Source organism: Panthera uncia, chromosome B4 (genome assembly GCF_023721935.1).
Source record: "Panthera uncia isolate 11264 chromosome B4, Puncia_PCG_1.0, whole genome shotgun sequence".
NCBI classification, from domain to species: domain Eukaryota; kingdom Metazoa; phylum Chordata; class Mammalia; order Carnivora; family Felidae; genus Panthera; species Panthera uncia.
This window is the reverse complement of record NC_064809.1, coordinates 130,257,052-130,270,727: the sequence shown is the minus strand read 5'-3', so window position 1 is coordinate 130,270,727 and position 13,676 is coordinate 130,257,052. Positions and strand designations below refer to the sequence as shown.

The window sequence follows — 13,676 nt, the reverse complement described above, 5'->3', positions numbered from 1 at the left end:
AGGGGTCAAATTCACGAACCATGAGATCATGACCTGAGCCGAAATTGAGTCAGAGGCTTAACTGACTGAGCCACCCAGGTACCCCAGAGAGAATCTTTTTTTTTTTTTTAACTTATTTTTGAGAGAGCACAAGTGGGGGAGGGTCAGAAAGAGAGGGGGACAGAGGATCTGAAGCGGGCTCCACACTGGCAGCAAGCTCTTGTGGGGCTTGAACTCATGAACCACGAGATCATTACCCAAGCTGGAGTTAGACACTCAACGAACTGAGTCTCCCAGGTGCCCCAGAGAGAGAAAATCTTTTTTTTTATTTTTTTTTAATGTTTATTTTTGAGAGAGAGCATGAGCAGGGGAGGGGCAGACTGAGAGGGAGACACAGAATCCAAAACAGGCTCCAGGCTCTGAGCTGTCAGCATAGAGCACGATGTGGGGCTCGAACTCACAAACTGTGAGATCATGACCGGAGCCGAAGCCAGACACGCAACCGACTGAGCCACGCGGGTGCCCCCCAGAGAGAAGATCTTAAGCAGGCTCCACACTCAGAACGGAGCCCAACTTGGGGCTTGGTCCCATGACCTGGGATCATGACTTGAGCCGTAATCAAGTTAGACGCTCAACCAACTGAGCCACCCAGGCACCCCTGTTCAGTTTTGAGCCAACTTTGGGGTTGGATAGGAACTTTTCTTAGTCCGAGCACCGCATTGTGTTGACAGAGACACTGAGACCCAGCAGAGACTGAATTGCCTTTGTAACACAGAAAGCTTGAGGGAGGATGAGGCACACACTTCATTGTCTGCTGCGCTTTCGGCTTTGTAGCCCCCTGTGCCCGGTGAGCTTTGCTAGGTGTGCCCATGCCCTGTCTGCAGTTCGGGGCCCCTTCTTGTGTCCACGTAGAACTTCAGGCTGGGCCGCCCTTCTCTGCCTGGGACACTCTGCATCCTGATGGCTTCTGCTCCTTCCCCAGAGGGAAGGAGAGTTGCTCTGGAGCTCCCAGGGTAGAGCCAGGTCCATTCCTACATCCTCCTGCACTCCATTCTCTCCCACGGGCAGAGACCTCGGCCGAGCCTTCCCTCCAGGCCAAGCAGCTGAAGCTGAAGAGAGCCAGATTGGCCGATGACCTCAACGAGAAGATTGCACAGAGACCGGGCCCTATGGAGCTGGTTGAGAAGAACATTCTGCCTGTGGAGTCCAGCCTGAAAGAAGCCATCATTGGTGAGGAGGCCCCAGCCGCCCTGCGTGGACATGCAGGCCAGATGCAGAAGGAGGGGCTCTGGGCTTCTTGCTGTTTGATTCCGGCTTTGACTTGGGAACTGAGGTGCAGAGTGTGAGGGCCCAAGAAACAGGCTGTGTTAGCTTGGGGCAGTGCCAGCGGCCTCAGGGGTCACACCAGAGTAACTAAACAACAGAGGCACCTCTGTCCACCTTCATATCTGCATACCCAGAGGCTGTGTCCTCTCCCACGGGGGGCTGATGTGTGTAAACCCACGGAGATGCCAGGAATTAGAAATCTGTGCCTTACTGTCTCTTTGTCTTAGTGCAGTCTCTCTCAGAGAGTGGCACTTTCCACAGATACTTCACTCAGCAAATACTGACTGACCCAAGAGGTGTGCTAGGTGCTAGGACCGCAGCCCCACAAAGCAGAGCAGGCCCCTCGCCCTTATGGAGCTCAGGCCTAGGAGCAGACACCAGCAGGTCAACAGGCAGCAGCAAGACAGAGACAGAAGCTGTGCCGGAGAGAGCCCTGGCTACGCTGGGCACACAGAGGAGGGTCCCCAGCCAGGCCCTGACAGTGGGGTGTGGTGCCAGAAGAGGTGACGGCCAAGTCCAGGGCTGCAGGATGAGTAGGAATTAAAGTATATTCGGGGAGAGAGGCGCTGCGGGCTCCAGGGGAGAGCTGTGCAAGGTGAGGAGCAGCCCGGGCGGGGAGCTGGAGGAGGGGGTATTGAGACGGGAGGTAGGAGGTGGGCAGAGTCCAGGACGTGCCAGGGCCTCGTGTGCCATGGGCAGGTGTTCGGACCGGATTCCTTTAGAGTTTGGTAACTGTTAGCACCGATGTGGCTCCTGGGCTACAGTGGGCCCGAGACCTGGTCCTGGGCAAGGCCGTGCGTTCCTGCCCCTGGAAGGTAGCTGTGCCACCAGGGAGAGGGGGCGCAACTGCTCCCTTCGTTATAAGCAGTTAGATCTTTTTGGCAGGGCCCCAGGCTGAGTTGGGCCCTGAGCCCTGGGTCAGAGGAGACTTTGGTTTCCGGGGCCTTGTCTGCACCGCAGAAAGTGGTTTGACAAGGTCGGAGGCAGCCGGCGTGCCGGGGGCTGCACACCCTGGGCCCCAGCAGCCCCTCTGCCATTGGTGCCGGTAACCCTCTTAGTTCACCGCTTCGCCCTGGCATTCATCCCCCCTCCTCTCCGTGTTCTCCTGCCCAGTCCTCACCAGATTCCACACAGCCCCTAATCTCAGGCCTGCGTTTAGGTGACGGTCAGTTCTGGGCTCTCTAGCCAGCCGAAACCTGAGAGTCGGCATTGTGCCTGGCCCTGTGTAACGTTCTGCAGTTTACAGAGATGAACAAAATATGACGCTGCCCTCAAAGAATTCAGTACAATGAGAGGAGACTGATGTATGAACGAGTGATTTCTGAGTCTGGCCCCTGGTCAGGTGCCAGCGTTGCGTAGTGAGAAGGTCACGGTCCTGTGACCTAGTAGCTGAGTCACCTGGCTTGTGGGACAGTTTTCAGGTCCACAGTGATGGATGTAAAGGGCCCCGCACAGTCTTTGGCGCCTGGGGAGCCTCACAGAAGGGCGGCTGCTGTCGTGGACGACGTGGGGTGATGGTGGGTCAGGTGCAGTGCGAGCTCGGCTGAGAAGGCGTCCTCTCAGCGATGGGCACGGTGGTGAGGCCCGGAGAGCGGTCACGGACAGTACGGCACATTTGGGGTCCACCTTTGCCAAATGGGGAGCGTACGTGACACTCCAGGCACGGGGACAGCATGGGCAGCGGCCCGTGGGCGTGTTAGGACGTAGTTTGTTTGAGGACGGGGTACGTAGTGACCAGTGGTGACTTGAGAGAAAGGAGCATTTGCCAGCCAACGCCAGATCCTGTGGGTTTTGGGGAATGAGTAGGTGGCAAGGAAGCGTTGACAGCAAAGGCAGGCCGTTTGTTCAAGAAGTGAGCGGAGAAGGAAGGGGGAGGGAGAGGGTGGGCTGGGAGGAGAAATTGATGCAGGTGTGTGGCTGAGAGGAAGGAGTCAGAGGAGGAGATGGGAGGATGGGAGGGGACAGACTCAGGCCAGGTCTGTGGAGGAGGAGGAGAAGCTGGCCGTGGAGAGTGGGGAGGGAGCCCCGGCAGTCCTGAGGCCCGCTGTAGGTGGGGGCCTGACAGGGGCTTTGCAGAGGCTGGCCTCCCGCTGTCTTCCCCACACACTCCCCACGGCCACTCCCAGCACACGGCTGCCGCTCGCGTGCTCACACGCACATCCCTCCCCCAGGTCACCCCCAGCTGATCTGTAAGATTCATGGCAAGATCTCTCTTCCAAGAAGTCCTCCCTGAGCCTCTCCTCAGCGTCTGTGTTTCCCTCAAGCAGAGGCGACTGGACCAAAATCAGAGGGCGGGGGGGACTCTGTCTCGCCACACCCTGCACCTGGCCCAGACCCGGCCACCCTAGGGAGAGGAATGCACTCCGCAGGGACCCTGGCCCACACTGGTCATTGGGCTTCTCCGGTGTGGCCGGCCACTCCCTCCGCTTGGAGTGTCCCCGGGGGTGGAGCCGAAGCTCCTCCGTCCGGGATTCCGCCGTCCGGTGCTGGGTGTCGTGCGGCTGCTGTCCCGTGGCGTGTCTCCCTGCTGGGAGGAAGTGGGAGAAATCTAGATGTGTGACTGGCCTGAAGTACACGACAGTAACGGGGCTCCATTTCCCCCGTGTGCTGCACATGTGGCCCCCTCCAGGGCAGATGAAAGGAAGTGTAGGAGCCAGCCTTGCCGGAGGACAGGAGCCAGCCCAGCGATGGGCATCCCGGGCTCCGGAGCTTCAAGCTCAGGCACATCCTTCCCTGGTCCCAGGGGAGCAGAGAGCCTCAGGCTGTGGCCCCGGAGAGGAAGAGTCTGCTGGGAGAGTTACTAGTGTGTTCTTGTTCCTCATCTGTGGTCTTTCCACCACAGCAGATTTCCCCAGACATGCCCGACAGCTCACCTCCGTGCTGTGACCGCTGCCTCAGTCCCTCCCGTGTGAATGGCAGACCAGCGCAGAACCTCTTCCCCCAGCGGCACTGAGGGGGTGGTTGTGATGTGAATCGTGTGAAATACCTGCTTGTCTCCTTCCTTTTGTGTCCTGGCGTTTCCACACGAGGGCCCTGCTCCCCCTGCTTCTCCCTCACAGCCTGGCCCCAGGAGCACGTGCACTTGAGGCGGCCAGGGGCCCTGACCACGGGGCAGGGCATTTCTAGCCGGCAGGGGGGCTTTTCTTCTGGTGGCCGCTGCTGCCAGATCTTGGGTCTCCGGGAGTCACAGGCCACTAAAGGGAGGTCACTGTACTTCAGTGATCCTGTTTCACCTGTGCAAGCAGGTGTACCTTTTCCGGGAGGCCCTTAGCCTGTGCCTGCCCTTTAGGAAGTGGAGGCAGCCCCGGGGAGGAGCCCTCATTGCAGGGTCCACAAGCCTCTGGGGGAAGAGAAGAGTTTTGTGCCACCATAGGATGGAAGTGAAGTGCGTTTAACAGCAGGGAAGCAGATGAGATGAAGGAGGCTGCAGGATGGAGGGAGGCAGGGAAGGAGGGAAAGTAGGGCTTGACCTTGGGGACTGGACACAGTGAAGTCAAAAGCAAGGGAGCACTTGATAGCTTAGTAGCCAGCACTCTTCCTGCCTTTGTTTGGGGGTCCTGATGAGGCGCTCTCCTGGAGCTCTTTTGCTGGTCTTTCTCACGTCGGCCTCGCTGGGGGTGGGGAGGGGCCAGAGTGGGCACCTTGCGGGGACAACCCCCCTTCCCATTCGCGGGCACTGGAGGTGGACTCTCACCATGGCTTTGGCTTTCAGTGGGCCAGGTGAATTACCCGAAAGTAGCGGACAGCTCTTCCTTCGATGAGGACAGCAGTGATGCCTTATCCCCTGAGCAGCCTGCGAGCCACGAGTCCCAGGGCTCGGCGCCGTCCCCCTTGGAAGCCCGAGTCAGCGAGCCACTGTCCAGTGCCACCACCCTATCCCCCACTCAGGTGAGCTTGCCCCTGCTGGATGCTTTCCCTGCTCCCCAAGGGCCCCAGACCTGCTGGAGCTGCCCAGGGTGAGGTCTCGCCTAGGCCAGGTGTGGTGGGGAAGCTGGGGATGTCCATGGCTGCCTGAGTCGCAGTGGTGGGGAGCGGGGAGGCGTCGGCAGCGGGCCCCGTTTTGGCCAGACTTCGCCAGCCTGTGGTCCCGGGCTGGGGCTGCCTTGCAGCAAGATTCCTGAGCCTCCCTGGCCTGTCCCTGCGTCCAGTCGGAACAGCCTGCTTCTCCCGAGTTCAGTTCAGTGGCCTTTTCACTGCCCTCTGTGTCTCCATGTTCCAGCTCCCTCAACCCTGCCCTGGGGGCCGGGTTCTCACCCCGCCTCCCATCTTGCCCACCGGTGGCCCCCTGCCCGTGATGGCTCTGGAGGAGATGCCTGTAGCCGCCTCTAGGCAGGGCAGGGCTGGGATGGACCCCCTGATAATGGCCGTGCCCCCTGGGGCAGCGGGAGAGGGAGGCTGTCCTCACCTCCAGCCCTTTCTCAGGTGGTGTCGTCTCAGCTCCCAGTGGGCCTGGATTCCGGAGAAACACTTTTCCTGGCAGAGCAGCCTCCTCTGCCTCCCAGCCTCACCAATGGAACCACAGCCCCCCCTGCCAAGCCCACCCCGACGCTCATTAAGGTACAGGTCCCCAGCAGCTGCCCTCCCCTCCCCGGGCCCCTCCAAGCCCTGCCGTGATTTCATCCCAGTGTGGGGCCAGCTGGGGGTGGGGGGCGGGGGGAGTGCACCAACATAAGTCACGGAAGTAACATGGGAGTTTCTCCTCTTCTCTCTGCGGACGCTGGCTATCACCCTCATAACTGCCATTTCCTGAGCACAGTGGCTCTTATTCCCCCCCTGCCCGTGAAAACACACCCCCATCCAACCCCTCTGGTCTACTGACACCACATGAGGCAGTAATCGGAGTCTGCTCTAGGAGTGACAAAACTGAGAAGGGAAATGATGGGCGCCAGGTCACACAGGGCTGCTTTGGGCTTTTTTTTTTTTTTTTTTTAAGATTTTATTTTTAAGTAATCTCTACACCCAACATGGGGCTTGAACCCATGACCCCAAGATTAAGAGTTGCATGCTCAACCAACTAAGCCAGCCAGGTGCCCCGGGGCATTTTCTGTTCTCTTCCTCCAAGACCTGACCTAACATGTCTGGGGGGCAAGGCTGACCACCAATCCCCAAGACACCTCCTGGGGGACCTTGGTGTGGGGGACACCGTGTGGGGCACTGAGGTTCATGGAGCTCAGCAGCCCCACGACCCAGGGTCCGTCCTCCCTGTCCCACAGAGCCTCCTACTTCAGGGTCTCCGGGATTTCGCTCCAGACTGCTGCCTCTCCACGCCTGCACCTCTGCTGTCCCCCTCAACCCCGGGGCAGCTTCCCTTCCTTCCTGCCCCGCCTGCTTCTCCCTCTCATCTCACCATCTGCCCCCCGACACACACGCTGCCCTGGCTGGAGCCAGCCGCGTGCCTCTGCTGCTGCTCCCAGCCTGGGAGCCATCCAGGTTCCCATTCCCTCACTGGAGCCGAGTCCTTGCTGTGCCTCCGGCTGCTACCTTTCTGTTTATGGGGCCCCCTGGTGACCTCCTGTGTGGTGTCCCCACCCTGTGTGCACCATCTCTGCAAAGCCCCCCGAGGCCCTGCTGCTGGCAGGAAGTTTCGAGTGTGTGGCTTCCCCATCCCAGAGGAGGCAGTGAGCTGCCCCACTAGGGTCGCAGTGCCCAGGCCGTTCATTCTTCCGGGTGCCTCTCACCTCTGGGGTCTATTCCTGGCGGCCACAGATGTCGGAGTTTTTCCTCCAAAAATCCACCTCAGGCCTGTTCCTTATCGCACAATTGGTGCCTTTCTTTATCCATACACATTTGAAAGAACAGCGTAAATCTATTTGTCTCCCCTTCCTCTTGCGTGGGGGATTCCTCAGCCTTGTGGGCTGGCTCCCAGCCCCCGGCGCTCGGGGTGACACGTCTCCTGAAGTACCTGATGTGGAGGCTGTGAGCTCCATCCACCAGCTGTTCGGTACTTCGTTGTGTTTACTCTTAGCTGGAGGTCATGGTGACGTCCGCATTTGGTCGATTGGTCTCCGGGCCAGAGGCCCTTTTAAGAAAGAGGGGCTGTGCCCGGCCTCCCCCCGGCACGCTCGTGGCCACCGATGAGGCCGCTGTCCGGTAGCGGGGGAGCGGACGGGTCCTTCTCAGAAGCCCCACGCTGCCCCCTGATGGCGCCTGCTGTCTCCTCTGCCCTCAGCAGAGCCAACCCAAGTCTGCCAGTGAGAAGTCGCAGCGCAGCAAGAAAGCCAAGGAGCTGAAGCCAAAGGTGAAGAAGCTCAAGTATCACCAGTACATCCCCCCGGACCAAAAGCAGGACAAGGGGGCGCCCGCCATGGACTCCTCCTATGCCAAGATCCTGCAGCAGCAGCAGCTCTTCCTCCAGCTCCAGATCCTCAACCAGCAGCAGCAGCAGCACTATAACTACCAGACCATCCTGCCCGCCCCGCCAAAGTAGGAACCCGCTCGCCACCATCACCCCTACCCCGCCCGACTGGCCGACGCCGGGCCTGGCGCGGGTGAACCCAGATCCTTAAGGAGGCTTTGTTCCGGATCCTCACGCCCCGCACCCGTCTCTGCCCCAAGGGTGATGCTGGCCAGGCTCTCATCGCTACCTTTCCTTCTTCTCAGGCCCGCAGGTGAGGCCCCGGGAAGCGGCGGGGCCCCCCCGATACGCAGCCTCTCCACTACCGGTAGCGGCTCCAGCTCGGGTGCTCCTGGTCCCAGTGGGTTGGCACGTCAGAACAGCACCTCACTGACTGGCAAGCCGGGAGCCCTGCCTGCCAACCTGGATGACATGAAGGTAGGTGGGCGAGCCCCCTTCCTGCTGGGACACTGGGACCGCCGCCAGGCTGGCCTTCCCCCTGGGGTCTGGCCTAGTGTTTCTATGTGGGGAAAGCAGCCGGTGTGAGACCCACGGCGGTGGTAGGCAGAGCAGAGCTCCGGACTCTGGTCTCCTCCAGCAGAGGCCCTTAGAACCCGCCCCAAGGCTCGCCTGGCCCCGGTCATCGTGATACCTGCCTTGTCATCACAGTCCTTACCATTAAGTACCGCAGCCGGCGTCTGTCTAGGGCCTTGGGGCTTATCAAGCCGCCTTATGTGACTGCTCTTCCTTCGCCTTTGCCGTGTGGCATGAGAAATAGGGACTGTCCCCACTGCCTCGGGATGAGCACATGGAGGTGTTGAGGGCAGAGGAGCTCGTCGGAGGTGTCAGACCCGGCCGGTGGCAGAGCCAGGATTCAAATGTGGGGCCGCCGACTTCAATTCCCCACCTTTTCTACTTTGTCCGTTAGCGCCCCACTGAATGTGCTGCACACACGTGGTTCATCTGCCTGGGAAAATAGTTTGGGGCTTGGGACACTGACCCTGCTCGTGTCCTGGGACCTCAGAGGGTGGGTCATGCTCAGGGCCTGGCCGGTTTCTTCTGCCCTGATCAGAAGATGGAACAGACCAAACTCTCCCCGGAGGGTCTGTCCTCAGAAGCAGACCAGCCCCTCCCGAGTCATGATCCGACCCCAGTAGGATGCAGCCCTCGTGTAGGTGGCTAGGCACAGGCTCCAGGGTCCATCAGACCTGGGTTTAACTTCGAACTCTGCTGCTTGCTGGGTGAGATCTGGAAGTCATTTTACTTTTGTGGTCTGTTTTCTCACCTGTAAAATCCAGTTGGTTCAATTAAGTAATTGAGCAGCAGGTACTGCGCTGGGGCTGGGGACAGCTGAGGGACCATCGTGCCCAGGTGGAGGAGGATGGGCCCAGGACACACACACACACGTCTCACCCTCCAGGCTGTGGGAGGGGCAGGGGCTCCTGTATCTGCAGTACCAGCGGGACCCAGATGAATGAATCCTGGTGGACAAAAGGCTCGTCCTTCCCACCTCCCCGACTGCCCTCCTGCCTGGACCCAGTTCTCTCTGTCGCTCTGCGGCCCTGACTCTCGGCCCCTTGCAGGTGGCGGAGCTGAAGCAGGAGCTAAAGCTGCGGTCACTGCCCGTCTCAGGCACCAAGACAGACCTGATCGAGCGCCTGCGTGCATACCAGGAACAAGTCAGCCCTGCCCCGGGAGCCCCCAAGGGCCCTGCTGCCCCCTCCATCTTGCCCAAGGCTGGTGAGGTGGTGGTCGCCTTCCCGGCCACCCGGCTAAGCACGGGGCCTGCCCTGGTGGCAGCGGGCCTGGCCCCGGCTGAGGTGGTGGTGGCCACGGTGACCGGTAACGGAGTGGTGAAATTTGGCAGCGCGGGCTCTACACCCCCCGTGTCTCCCACCCCCTCGGAGCGCTCACTGCTCAGCACGGGCGATGAGAACTCCACACCCGGGGACACCTTTGGAGAGATGGTGACGTCGCCGCTGACCCAGCTCACCCTCCAGGCCTCACCGCTACAGATCCTTGTGAAGGAGGAGGGCCCCCGGCCCGGGTCCTGCTGCCGGAGCCCCGGGGTGCGGGCCGAGCTGGAGGGGCGTGACAAGGACCAGATGCTGCAGGAAAAGGACAAGCAGATCGAGGAGCTGACCCGCATGCTGCGCCAGAAACAGCAGCTCGTGGAGTGGCTGAGGCTGCAGCTGGAGCAGGAGAAGCGGGCGCAGCAGCCCGGCCCCGCCCCCGCCCCCCTCAGCACCCCAGTGAAGCAGGAAAGCAGCTTCTCCAGCTGCCAGCTGAGCCGGCAGCCCCCGGGTCCCGCACACCCCTTCAGCCCCAGCCTGGCGGCCCCCGCTGCCCACCACGCGGACGCTTGTCCCCTGGTGCCCCCAGCCGTGGTGGTGAAGCAGGAAGCCGTGCTGCCGGAGCCTGAGCCAGCCCCCGCTCCCCAGCTGCTGCTGGGCCCACAGGGCCCCAGCGTCCTCAGGGGGGTCACACCTCCCACCCTCATCACCGACTCCACAGGGACCCACCTTGTCCTCACCGTGACCAATAAGAACGTGGACAGCCCCGGCCTGGCCGGCGGGAGCCCCCAGCAGGTACCTGGGTGGAGGAGGGGCAGGGGCTGGGGGAGACCGTGAAGATGCTCTGGTGACAGCCCCGTTTACCAGGCGCCCCCATGGCTGGGCAGACTGGGCTGGTTTCCCTTCACCTTCCACTCGATCCTCTAAAATGAGGGGTCACCATCCCCACGTCACCAAGGACGGGTGCCGAGACTTGGGAAGATTAAGGGGGCTGCCCAGGACCCCAGAGCCACGAGGGTGGAGCCATCAGGGACTGCCCAGCTCTGGACCTGGGCAGCCCCCACCCAGGCCGGGGACCATGCCCGCCTCTGCTCCGTAGGGGTGGGACAGGCCCCGGTGAGGGTCAGGGAAGCCCTAGCCTGGGAGAGGCCGAGCCTGGTGCTAGCCCGACTCCCCTCCCACGCCCAGAGAAGCCAGCTGACCCCCACTATGCTGTGCTGGCAGCCAGCTCCCTGCTGCTGCCACCCTCACAGCCCAGACCCTCCACCCTGCCCGGTCCAAAGGTGAGGCTGCTTTAGGCTTCGCGTGGCTTCTCGGCCCTGCAGAGCTCTGGGGCGGAGGAGAGGACAGTGACAGGAACCAGGCACCTCAGGATGGGAGACCGAGGCCCCTGAGCAGCCTCAGGCAGACGGGGAGGAGAGGCGGAAGGAGCCCAGAACCCCTCCTTTCCCAGGTGGCTGGTACCAAACCCACGTGGCCAGTGGCCTCATGTCTATCCCACCTTCTGCAGCGTCAGAGGTCAGGGCTTCCCCCATCCCCTATCCTTTTCTGCCCCGATGGCTTCCATGCAGGCTTCCTAAAAGCCAGGGCAGCTAACAAGTGGTCCCGGCCCAGAAGGTAGGCGCCCCTGCCTTGCCCTCCCGGATTGTGCAGGGCCCTGGGCCTCCTTTCCTCATGCCGTCACCGGTTCTCTCACTGTTCTCCTGTCCAGCCCTTGTCCCAGCCTGGTTCTCCGGCAGCCCCTGGCCCACCAGCCCAGATGGACCCAGAGCACCCATCACAGCCCCTCTTTGGGACCCCCACTTCTCTGCTGAAGAAGGAGCCGCCTGGCTATGAGGAAGCTGTGAGCCAACAGCCCAGACAGCAGGTGAAGAAGGTAGACTGGGGCCTGGCCAGGGTGGGGGGCTGCCTGGGCTGCTGGGCTGGGCTCCCACAATCCCGCCCCTCCCCAAGCCCAGCTGGAGGATAGGGGCAGGCAGGAGTGGGTGTTACAGGGTCAGAGTGGGCCTTGCGGGGCTGGGGGGCAGAATGAGCGAGCTCTGGGAGCCTGAGCACAGGCCGGTGGACTCGGCAGGTTTGGCTGCTGGCTCAAGGGCAGAAGGAAGGGGCTCTGCCCTGAGCCAGGCTGGGAGCCTCCTGTTCTAGATTGTCATCTTTTTTTTTTTTTTTTTTTCTTTTTTTGCTATTTTGTTTCACAGGAAAATGGTTCCTCCAGCCAACAGATGGATGACCTGTTTGACATTCTTATTCAGAGTGGAGGTAAAGCCCAGACTCCCAAGCTGCCTCCCCAGCCAACCTTCTCCTTTTTTCAGAGATTGTTTTCAGTCCTGGGGTGGTTGATGTATTGATTTTTGTCTAGTTATGGAAAGGACACTTAATGGACGAAAGGCCCCATAGTTTGGATGTAACAACAGCTGAGACACGTCCCATCTCCATGGCTTGGGCAAGAACCAGCTAGGCGGTGCAGCCCTCAAGTAGCAGTGCTTTACCCCAGCACCCACTGCGTGGTGGGCACTGTCCCCGCAGCATGGGGTGTAGTGATGAGCAAAACGGAGACATTTGCCTTTGCACGGTCTAGTGTGATCACGTGTGAGGAGTAAATACTATGGAAAGTTGGGGGGGGGAGGGTCTGAGGTGCCTGAGAGCGGTTGGGTTGGCCTTGTTGAGCTCCCTGGGGGGCACCCGTGAGGCCAGGTGTGTTGGAGGAGCGGCATGAGCGCAGGAGGGAGAGGGGGAGGAGGTGCACGTCGGGGCAGAGCACGAGCCCTCACGGGCACCGAGCGGGACTTGGGCTCTGGATGAAGTCAAGTGGAGGGCTGTTCCAGCTGGAAGGGCAGCTGTGGGAATCCAGGTGAGGCCAGGGGGCCTGGGTCAGGCTCTAGTAGGGAAGTGGAGAAGCACCTGAGTGTGGGTGTATTTTACAGAGCTAGTGGCTTTTCTTACGGACTAGGCATGTGGTGGGATGACAGGAGAGCAGCCATGGACGAGAGGGTATGAAGGGTTCGGCCGGAGTCACCAGCCTGCAGCTGCAGGACTTCCGGGGTGAGACGCGGGGGGCGCGCTGGGGTGCATCAGTGCAGCCCGTCAGGCTCAGGTGTGTCTCCCGAGACCGCCAAGCAGGGCAGTCTGTCACGTGAAGGCAGGTACCGGGAGTTGTCATCGGGATTGACGTTCAGAGCCAGGAGATCTGGCGAGCAGAGAGGAGGGTGAGGCGGAACCCAGGGGCACGAGATGACGTATGGCCGTGGGCAGAGTGGGAGGGTGCCTTCAAGATGGTGAAGTCCTGAAGTCCGGGGCTGTCACCGGGCAGTCGGGGGAGACAGGAACCCAGACCTGGTCACGGGGTTAGCACTGTGGTGGCCAGTGGTGGCCTCGACCAGGGCTCCGCAGTGGGACGTGGGCAAGGGGCTGGGGCTGGAGGAGCCAGCTGGTCTGGAGAGCTCTCTGCAGAGGGTTTCCTGGGAAGGGAGCAGAGAGCCAGCCTGTTCGCATGCTGGTGGAGGAGGTCCCCGAGTGCGGGGAGGGCACGGCGCCCGGTGGGAGCTGCGGGAGCTTGTGGAGGTTCTCTGAGGGCTTTAGTGCTGGTGTAGGGAGAGGGTTAGCGAGACGTACCGGTCAAGCAAGAGCTCGGCCATGGAATGGTACCCTTTAAAATGGTGACTCCTGGGGGCGCCTGGCTGGCTCGGTCTGTGTGGAGCATGTGACCCTTGATCCGGGGGTTGTGAGTTGGAACTTCATGTAGGGTGTAGAGAGTACTTTAAGTAACTTATTCTTTTAAAGAATAAAATGTTTTAAAAATAAATAAAATGGTGAATTTTATCTCAAAAAAGAAATCCCGCGGAGCTTAATAGCTGTTGTTCCCCTCAAGGTCATGGATTCCTAGGAGCCTCCACAGGTTCTGGAGTCTACAGTGGGGCCTGAGGTACATTTCTAACAAGCACAGGTGGCACTGAGGTGGCTAGGCTGGGCGGTGCTCGCAGGCGGTTGGAGGCTGGTCTAGAGCCCGGGACAGAGGCCTGGGCACAGACAGGGGGAGTTCCTGGGAAAACCGAGATTGTGCCGGAAGCAGAGGGAGGAGGCCAGGCCTTGAGCCCAAGCAGTGAAGAGATGGCAGAGAAAGGGAGCCGGGCGTGCTGCCTGCCACCCAAAAAACACACAACTGGCCAGAGCCAGGGCATCTGTGCCGGAGAAGGCCTTTGGACGGGGTGGGTGGGGGCCAGCAGGGCCCCCCGTGGTGGCAGCTG

At 60.9% G+C, this 13,676-nt stretch overlaps 1 protein-coding gene across 1 annotated transcript in view; it reads left to right on the top strand.

Moving 5' to 3' along the window:
- The window catches only part of MRTFA (myocardin related transcription factor A), a 103,901-nt gene that overhangs the window by 87,326 nt on the left and 2,899 nt on the right, over nt 1-13,676 (top strand). The window contains exons 5-12 of the mRNA XM_049627554.1: nt 1,048-1,209; nt 5,018-5,193; nt 5,728-5,862; nt 7,475-7,728; nt 7,906-8,077; nt 9,223-10,227; nt 11,144-11,308; nt 11,631-11,691. Of these exons, the coding sequence (XP_049483511.1) occupies nt 1,048-1,209; nt 5,018-5,193; nt 5,728-5,862; nt 7,475-7,728; nt 7,906-8,077; nt 9,223-10,227; nt 11,144-11,308; nt 11,631-11,691 (2,130 nt within the window). The remainder of the gene's footprint in view (nt 1-1,047; nt 1,210-5,017; nt 5,194-5,727; nt 5,863-7,474; nt 7,729-7,905; nt 8,078-9,222; nt 10,228-11,143; nt 11,309-11,630; nt 11,692-13,676) is intronic.